Source organism: Montipora capricornis, chromosome 6, assembly GCF_036669925.1.
Source record: "Montipora capricornis isolate CH-2021 chromosome 6, ASM3666992v2, whole genome shotgun sequence".
In the NCBI taxonomy this organism is placed as follows: Eukaryota; Metazoa; Cnidaria; class Anthozoa; order Scleractinia; family Acroporidae; genus Montipora; species Montipora capricornis.
The window spans coordinates 25413510-25423509 of record NC_090888.1 but is presented as its reverse complement, the minus strand read 5'-3'; the positions used below and the strand labels follow the sequence as shown (position 1 = coordinate 25423509).

Genomic DNA, 10000 nt, shown 5'->3' with positions numbered 1-10000 from the left:
TTGATTAGGTCGGATTCAAATGCATTTAAGGGAGATGACTAACTTGTGACGGTTGAATGGCCTGCCACGAAGCCCTGCTACATGCTAGTGGTATGTCAAAGGAGAGGCAGGCCGAGCAAGTTGCCTTTTTCTGATCGCTTGTGATCGCCTCCCTGCGACAAGCCCCCTGTAATGAGTTTGACAAGATAGACGCACACATTTGAGAAGCCAACTAGACGCTTTTTGAGCGTACACTGGGTTTCCTGTGGTACGTGTTACATAAAAACAGAAGGCACTGAGTTGGGTTGTATTGAACTGTAGCGTTTCAGTTAATTTTTTCAAGTGGGGGGTCATTAAAACCAATTGAGATGTCGTGCCAGCAGAGGCCCTTTGGCTTACACGTTTAATTATTTTGTAATCTCCTGTCCCATTTTGAGGTCTTTTAGTTTTTTAAGCTTTGGTAATAAATTCAGTTTAAAGATAACAAAACACGCTCTTGAGTAAAACTCACTCATTTCTTCTTTAAATAGTCTGCAAATTGCTCTCACGTACGTTTTCCTGCATGTCATGCAGTTGCACTAAGCGACTGTTCCGCTTCATAAGTCCTCTTCTTTTCAGTTTTATCTGATGCCAGGTGAAAGTAAACTGTCTTTACGTTTGCACCAAAAAGTACCGTAAAAGCGTGGAGCTAACAGTAAAAGACAACCAAAAGACAGATGACAAAAAAAATATCCTTTTCTGACGTTAAAAACTTGGCTACCTATTAATCATTTGTTAGGAAGAAAAAAATTCCTGTCTCCTCGCGTATCACATTTCAACCCACGTATGCCAATTTGTTAAGCTCGAATATTACGCAACATGATCAATTTACAAAGGAAAATCTCACAAAAACCTTTTCCAGCGAAAAATTTGTTACACCAAACAACATATTTGCTATTAGAGGCAAAAAACCCTTCTTGTTTCATTGCGTGCGTGATGACAGCAAACCCTATCGTGTCAAATTAGCATACGCAACAAAATGAATTTCGGGATCAAACCCTTTCCTGAAGAACCTTTTCCTTGAATAATTGAGCACAAAATAGACAAGCTTTCTTTCAAATAATTCTTGACTGTCACATTTCCAATTATTTTTTTTACCTGAAGACTGTGCGGAGTTGAGCACAAATTAAAAGATAAGAATTGGTGAAATTTCGTATTGTGACCTGTCCACTTTAGTAAGTTTTCCGGGGCGAGATGTTTTACAATATGTACGTACTCATATGTTGTTGCTGTATGGCTCTTAACTGGTTTTGTTCCCACCAGGTAACACAGGCGGACGTGATAGTCCCCGCCCGGGAGCCATTCCCCAAGCGGATGAAAGCTGGACTACTGTAGGCAGAGGTCCTAGGAACGTTAGTGTGGATCCTAAGAAGTTTCAAAACATCAAAGTAAGTACAATTGAGTTGTGTCTATACTACTTTGCTCTTGTTCTTGCAGTGGTTTGCTCTGCTACAGTAAGTGGATGAGTTGCGTCATTTAATTCGTGACTCGCACTCGAATAAAATCGTCAGACTTCAGGTGTCGATTAAGGAAAACGGTTTACTGTACTGCAAAACCAAGACATTGACCCAGCGTCCATGGGGTTTTTCGCAACGCAGATGTGGCGTTAAGCAAGAGTATGAAATATTGCATGTTGTAATTATTGTGGAGAGCAAATTCCGCTTGGTGGCGATGCTCATATAAGTACTAATGAAGTGTTCTCTATTAAAGCGTCCTGTGGATTCTGAGAACATCTCTCTTGGACCAGGCGGCAGAGGTTATGGAGCATGGGCAAGAGGAAGTAGCGGGGGATCAGGAGCAGTGGGTGCTGGTGCAGGTCCATCGGCAGCTGCTTCAGCAGGTTCCTCTATTGCTGGCGTCTCAGCTGAAACTGATAACAGACCAGCCAACAGGTGAGAGCGTCATCGCATTGCTGCAAGTAAGGAGCTACAGAGGATTGCAAATCTCATTTATGTGTTTTGCAAACCTTGCGTCGTTGATTTCATTGGTGAGTTTTGGCAAGGCGACGTCGGCAAGGACCAGAACGCCACAAAACAATAAGTGTAATAAAGTTAATAAAAACAATGGTTCTTTACGCCCTGCTCTTGCGTCTCATGTTTTGCCAAATTTCTTTGCTGTTTTTGCTGTTCTTTTGGTTGGCTGAGCACCGGGCTGTCACGCGGGAGGTCGTGAGTTCAGCTCCGGCCGGACCAACACTCAGGGTCTTTAAATAACTGAGGAGAAAGTTCTGCCTTTGTAATTACATCTGCAAATGGTTAGACTCTCTAGTCTTCTCGGATAAGGACGATAAGCCGGAGGTCCCGTCTCACAACCCTTCAATGTTCATAATCCTGTGGGACGTAAAAGAACCCACACACTTGTCGCAAAGAGCAGGGCATGTAGTTCCCGGTGTTGTGGTCTGTCTTCTGTGATGTATCAAGGTTGGGAGGGCAAATGCTCGGAGAAATTAGCTACACCAAGCTACTCTAAAAATCCTAGGGTAAATAAAGATGTATGATATGATGATATGATATGATATGATATCAACAAGAAATGTCAGTTTCCTCTCTAAACATCTGCACCGTTCATACCATCTTCATTCCTGAAAAGTTGGTACACCCTTCCCAAGCCGAACCCGAAATGCATACAATAACTCAGAGGTCTATTTTCTGGTGACTTTTTTCGCAGCTGTCGTCATCATTTTCGCTAAATGTCCCTATGATCGACTTATCGTGAATTTAATATTGCAGGTATTCGGCCCTAGCTGGTGATAGGAAACTATCGGCCCCAGCAAGAGCGAGCTCCAGTGATTCTCGGCGGCAAGAACCGCGCAGTCCTGTGTCTGGAGGAGGAAGGCGAGGACCTTTGCCACAAGACGAACGAGAGAAGGCTGTCGAAGCTGTTCGGGCGGCAATGCAGCCAAAGGTTGGTAGCTCTGATCAGAACAAAAGAAAAAATTCCATATCTTCAGTAGTTTTTGTAGTATTTGAGTCGTTTCAACAGGCCACTTATAGTTTTTATACAGAACATCTGGAAATGAAAGCGAGTTAGATATGTAAGGGAGCCTTGTTCATCCGCGGGATAGTGATTTATTGAGTGGATAGCGTTATCCACCTTTTGAACAACCGAGACCAGAAATCTGACATTGTCATTTGATGGAATGTCAGGGTTGTATATAAGAGCCGGCAGCCGGCGAAGTTCGCCGGCTTCTCTGTCAGGTTTCGCCGGCTACTTTCATTGTTTGAAGAGTCAAGACATGTAGAGGAGATGATGTTTATGAGGTCTAAACTACTTGGGCTCAATACAAATAAAAATTTGCAGTGCCTATCTTTTCTGAAAACACATAAAAGACTTCTGACTCAAGGGCAGTTTAAAAACGTTATGCTTGAGACTTTCGTTTGAAAAAATCTTGCTGCGGTGGCGGGAAAGTAGGAACAATATGATTCGTTGTCCGCCATATCGGATTTCGATATCATTAAACAGCCACCGATTGTATCTTACCGGAAGGAAAAATCACTCAAGGACGTTTTAGTCCGTGCAAAACTTTCTTTAATCACGCCGCAATCATAAAAAAACTTGTAAACAAAGAAACACTTTCAAAAGTTTTGTTCTCAATCCAGAAGGAAATTTACATATGATGTTCTGCTAGCAACACGCTCAGCCTGCGTTCACGCATCTCTTACCACAACTCAACTGAGGAATAAAAATAGCCCCTGATCATTCACTAACCGCTCCTTCGTTTTCACTTCGAACCTTTCAGTTGATCATTTATAGCGAACGTAGAAGCTGAAGACTCATAGACTTTATTTAAACACTTAAACGTAACGCTCCTCTGAGTTAAATCCTACTTGCCCGCGTAAGTGCTCGTCCTCTCGAGGGCATCTCTACGCTTCAACATGACAACGGATCTTTATCCAACGTCACTCTTGATCACTGAACTCTCACTGCTTTACGGAACTCCTAAACTCTTCGGAAAAAAAACTACATCACTTTTAAACCGCTCGAGTGATTTTCAATTTTCGAAATTACTACAACCAAGTTCCACAAGCATATTTTCCCACTAATTACACAATGGAACGAATGTGTGTCATCTTCACACCTAAACAGGATCGAAACATCCTTTACGCCATTGGCCAATTAGTATCCTTCAATCAGCTTCTTAATTTAACAACCAATCAGAAGCCTTTGCTGGTCTAGTCCTTCAAAGTATGTGCCATGTTTACAAGTTGTCAAGTGGCAATATTTGCCAGGCTCGTTAGCTCCAGCAAAACCACCAAAAAGATACAAAAAATATCACTCAACTTTTTGTTTATAGGATTGTATTATTGAAATGTCGCTTCGTCTTTCTTTGAGTAACATGGTTTTCATAGTATAATTGCAGCTTGATTCATCCCTCTAATGCTTGAGTTTCATGGCCCAAAATGCCAGGAAATGCATTTTCCGGCTTTCAGTTTTCAAAAATTTTCTGGGGGAGCATGCCCCCGGACCCCCCTAGAAGCGATGGGCTTTGGCCCACAACCCTCTACTTTGCAAAAAAATCCGGCTACTTCAAACCTTAAAGAAAACCCTGAATGTGTCTACCTGAGTTCCAAAGCTTTTGTTTTAACATCTGTAGCATGACATTGTCGTTTGCCATAGTACGACACTAAATGTCACTATAATAGCTAAGAAATAAAAAGAGCAACTTGGTCAACCATTACACAGAGGAAATGAGGGAACTAATCTGATGTTAGCTTTTTTTTCCTTACCTGTAATGTACAGATATCGATCGGCTTCTTAAAAAAGACAGACTAGTTAGAATGAGATTTTTTATGCTTCCCTGACAAGCAGGAGCTTGTCGTTTCTCGTTTGCTGTTCACGTGGACGCAATGCTAAATCTCTTTATTGTTTGAGCTATTTTCTTGGGTGTCACAGGCTCACTCAAATTTCACTAGGCGTTAAGTTGACTCAACTCACAGCCATTAAATCAAAAGAGATCCTGAAAAAAAAAAAAAAACATATGCACATTGAGAGTAGGATGCAGACATCTAAAATTTCCTCGTGCAACTAACGGAGACTGCTGATTTTTGCGAATTCTGAATGATTCGCGATTGTTTACTGCGACGTTTATTTCAGTTTCCCGCTCGTTTATTATTTTCCTACTTGGGATGGGTTATGCGTGCGACGCATATAGTGGACATTAACTGCAAAAGAGCTTAAAGAGATTTCAACTAGTTTATTTTCTTCTCTCTCAGTGTTCGAGTTCGCCACGTTTTTTTTTTTCAGCGCGCTAGCCAAGGGCGCGAAAGTGGACGCGAGTCTCCTCGAACAACAGCAGAAGTGGTGCCAGCAACTGATTCTGGTGATGTTGCTGGGTCAGCGGCACCTGCTGCATCACAAGAAGTGACGGAAGAAATGATGAAAAGGAAAACACTTTCAATTATTGACGAATTCCTGAATATCAGAGATAATAAGGTAAGCAAAAGTGGTTTAATCTGTTTAGAAAGCGTTTTTTAGCAACTTGCTCTATTGTTCTGACACAAAGAGCGATTGTTCTGGAACAATAAGCCAACCACCTCACGTCACAATTATTCAAGATGGCGGTGCCCGGGAAATTAGAATTAGGCACCCGTGCCCATAACGCGATCAAAACTGAGGGAACCGTGCCTAAAATTATAGGCACGGGAGCCAAATTGTATGGGTGCCGTGCCCAAAATGTTTGTCGTGTAAACCAGGCTATAATTACCCACTAAGTATGTTCTGCTGAAAGGGCCAACCCAGTCACCTAAAGGCTGCTAGAGAAGCGCAAGAAACGTTTTCGGTGAGGTTTTGGCCACAAGGCCAATGTTTAACCGAATTTATACCACACCACCGTTTAACTCATTTTTTTCCTTAGGGCGTTTATATCGCCGAAATGAGTTGTGCACGATTTGGGGGATAAATTTCTAGTAAACTACCTTAACTGTAGATGTTCTGTTTTGCTAACAGGAGGTAGCTGAATGTCTCAAAGAATTACAGTCACCATCACGGCACCACGTGTTTGTTGAAGTGACATTCAATCATACGATGGAGAAGAGAGCATCCGAAAGACAGGCCACTGGAAAGCTCATTCATTTCTTGATGCGTGACGGTGTTCTCACAGCTCAGCATTATCTTAATGGGTATGTACAATGTGTGTTATGGTGGCTTAGGGCAATGTCGATACAACTGCGTGCAGAAGACACTTAAAGTGCATTACTGAAGTTCAATAAAGTTGATTTTGACATGTCACTGAGGCGTCGTTGGACATATCTGTCGCTCTCAACCCGTTCAAATGGAAATTCAGTTAGATTGTTTGGTTTAAGCTTTTGTTAAGGGCTATAGGTATTACCTGTTTCAGCAACCCACAATAGATTGGCCAAAGGAAAGTCGAGATAAATTTATTTTATCGAGGTCTGGTCAACGTGGAAGAATTGGTTACCTTGTCATACCAGTCCATTTCCTGTCCAAAGATACCCCTTAAAAACGAAGATGTTCTATAAACGGCGTGGTGCCTTAACCACGTGCAAATGATTTAACAATCAACCGTGGACGCTACCGAGCTCTGTGATAATTTGTGCAATAAAAAAGTCCCCTATGGCATTGTGTTCGTAATATGACATAAAATGTTCTCTGACGGTCCTTTTTTTTTTACCCCCAGTCCCTTTTTCTCACGCTAGAAATACTTTTAGGGCTTCCGTCTCTGCGTTCCTGTTTGTTCATCACCATCTTGGAGTGCGTCTTCGTGTTCAGAAAGCGAGGGTGGGGTTATTCTCGTAGTCGTGGACGTTTGCTCCCTAAGATCTAGAACGTTCAATGCCCCTTCTCATCCACAAAAAGCTTTGTGCACTTGCTCTATTGTTTTGAAACGGCCGTGTTAAATGTGTTTTTAATGCTTTGTTGTGATTGGCGGGTACTGATTTTATGTCAGGGGAAACAGATTTGGTGCGCACGTGTGTGGGTGAAGGGGGATCTTTCAATTACTTTTCCGAGGTTTTGGTCAAACTTTGTTTTACTAAATTTCTCGGAAACATCTCTGCTGTAAATGGTCTGCTATATCAATCACACAGTGCGATATCAAAAGATATTTTTCATTTACAGGCTTGAGTCAATATTTGAAGTTGCTGAAGACACAGAAATTGATATTCCACAATTGTGGAAGTACTTGGGAGAGCTCATGGGTCCGACAGCCTTTGATGGAAATCTTGGTCTCGATGAATTATTTAAATGCGTATTTAAATATGTGTCAAAGCACAAAGCTGCCAGACTGTTTGCTTGCATTCTGCAGTCAAGCGAAAAGGTAATTGGGATTGTTTCAGGTACACCAGTGTTATTTATTGTTGACAAGTGTGGTGACACTTCTCCCACAGTCCAAATGCTCGATTTGCAGCTAATTTTAAGCAGCAAATTGAAACCCAAGAGAAACTCAAATTTTGACCAGTTGCTTTCACTATCTCCCAAACATGGGTCTGGATGAAGCGTGATACTGTATCTGGAACTGTCATGGGCGCGTTTCGTTGTTCTTCCATATTCTTGCAAAGCTCCCAGAGGGAGGTTTCGCTTAGGAAGCTGGGAGATCGGCTATTCACATCATATTGCCTTCCTGTGGGTAACAACCGTTCTCCGAAACGGTAAATAGCTTTTTGTGCATTTTCACGTGCCGCTGCCAGTGATTCTCTTTATTCCTGGCCATGCAAGTTTGCGAATTTCCAAGGATTCCTTCTGCATTGACAGTGCGATTCTAACGCATTCTTGTCATTTTGTCCTAATATTTTTTGTAGTGTGAGGACTCCTCAGATGTTTGTAATGTGCACGAACCTAATTTCAGGAAATATCCAAGCCGTTCTTTGAACGGTATAGTAGGGTTACTAAAAAGCGCGCAATCGCGTTTTCTTTTTTCCTTATATAGAATAAATAGGTAGGTAGGTAGGTAACTTTGCAACCCAAGAATTGAATTACGTCATATTTACAGAATAAAAGATCAAGTAAATGTAATATTATACATAAAAAGAAAAAATCTGCAATCACTACATAACACTAACATTAAATGGATCTTGAAGTAATTAGTTACTAAGAAAGCATAATTCTTAAAAAGGATTTAAAAATTTACATCATGAAAACCAAACGTATTTAAAAACGCTGTGCGTACCTGAATCCCTCAACACGGGACGGAGAAATTCTTTTACTCAGATATTCTTAAAGTCCCAATTTCAAATATTTCGGACGTCATTTGAAATCAGAATCCTAATACATGTTAAAGCAATATAGCTCGTGCGCTGGTTGCTGATTTTACCGTGGAAAGGGTTATCACAGTCAAATGAAAACGTAAGGTGTGTTTTTGACAATTTTTCCCTTCTCGTGATTTAGAGTCCGCAAGATGTCCGTGCATTTTTGGACACATCCAAGGTAACTGTATATACTTTCTTTGACGATGCGGACGAAGCCAGAGAATTTGCCAAGGACAAGGTATGTACCTACTTACGTCAACTACAGTTTACTCGGTCTTTGGTGTTTTTACCTAAAAGGAGCTGTTGTTTTGCTTTAGAGTTGCGTCTACATTCTATAGGGTTTTCAGTAGAACCGGCTGGTGGCGAAACTCGCCGGTTATTTCACTTGACTTTTGCCGCGTAGTTTGAGTTTGAAGTTACCCCAACTTTTTGGAATAACATGAGAAACATGCGCTGCCAAACACGAACATCGGATCGGCAAAGCTTTGTGCATCTGAGGTCTGCAAATCTTTTCGAACCCCTTTAGAAGTGCTCGCCTACTCTTTAAATTTCTCTACCCACTCGCTTTGTTGTCGAACATTCTGATATTGTAAATCTTAACTTGTATCGCGAGAAAGAGGTGGGAGACTTTTCAACCCGTCTCTGAGTATTGTAATACAAAACAAAACCAATGGTAAATGGATGAATTTTGTTTTGTTTTCTTGAAAGAATATCGAATATGCCTTGGGACCGTCACCTCCATCACAGATTACTGGTTCAACCAGTGCACATTCAGCCGATGTAGAAGAAGAACTTAGGACTGTCATATTGAAGAGAAAAGCGAGGAACGAAGAAGTGATGGACTGGATTGATGTAAGCAGACTTTTTTCGCCGCAGAAAGTAATAAAGGTTTCGCATAGTTCAGATCACTTTTGGAAAAATGTTGGTTAAATCCTCGATTTCTTTAATTGTTACTGAAAGGAAATTTGCTTAAGGAGTCTCGAACCAGTTTCAACGCTTCCAAGTGACCCGATTTCCAAATGCCGATTTATACCTTTGGAGACGAAACTCTCCACTCCTCAGTAGGAAAAGGAGTAGCTCATGTTTATGAGCCCCCTTAACTAACGATTTAATGTGCAGATTTTTTTTCAACTACAAGCAATGACAGACCTGAGCGAAATGAGCTGAAGCTGTAATTTTGAGTTGCAAGTAGAGAAATATTTTCGTCCTTGAGTTCTTAGCCTTTCAGTTGCCGGAAACTCTCGGCATTCTTGTTGGCGTTAACTTTTAAGACTTGACAATCTAAAGAGAAAAACTGTTATAGCTAACCACTCGGACTTCTTTATTTGCTTTGTTCAGAAAACTGTTTTCCCCTCGAGCACGAAAGAATCTCCCTTCATTCGAGCCTTGGTCACTGTTGTTTGTGAAGGAGCGTTGTATGAAGGTAATTGTCCGATCTATTGTGTGGGCTTTGCCTACGTCTTTAAAGTATTTTGTTAGCCAGAGATGCGCACCTTGCTATTCTCCCCAAGGTCAACATCGCCTGTTTATAGGAAATCAATTAATGTCACAAAGGGTCCGTAAACTCTTCCCCTCAGTCAAGTGAAGATCAACAGTTGGCTTGACCTTAACCTCTTCTCTTCCTGTAAAAATAGAAACGTTTCGATGACACGCTCTTGCTCGACATGGTTTTGTAGTATTTTCTCTTACATGTGAATGAATGCATAAACTGTACCTTGGTGGTAAATCATTCGAACTTGTTAGTAACCGGAAGGCCAAAGGTCCAAGGCGTGGTAGAA

At 41.4% G+C, this 10000-nt stretch overlaps 1 protein-coding gene across 1 annotated transcript in view; it reads left to right on the top strand.

The window, feature by feature from the left end:
* LOC138051847 (eukaryotic translation initiation factor 4 gamma 1-like) overlaps positions 1-10000 on the top strand; it is a 19121-nt gene that overhangs the window by 6412 nt on the left and 2709 nt on the right. The window contains exons 5-13 of the mRNA XM_068898141.1: positions 1282-1406; positions 1729-1910; positions 2748-2922; positions 5263-5451; positions 5965-6137; positions 7096-7294; positions 8362-8460; positions 8931-9074; positions 9561-9645. Coding sequence (XP_068754242.1) covers positions 1282-1406; positions 1729-1910; positions 2748-2922; positions 5263-5451; positions 5965-6137; positions 7096-7294; positions 8362-8460; positions 8931-9074; positions 9561-9645 — 1371 coding nt within the window. The remainder of the gene's footprint in view (positions 1-1281; positions 1407-1728; positions 1911-2747; positions 2923-5262; positions 5452-5964; positions 6138-7095; positions 7295-8361; positions 8461-8930; positions 9075-9560; positions 9646-10000) is intronic.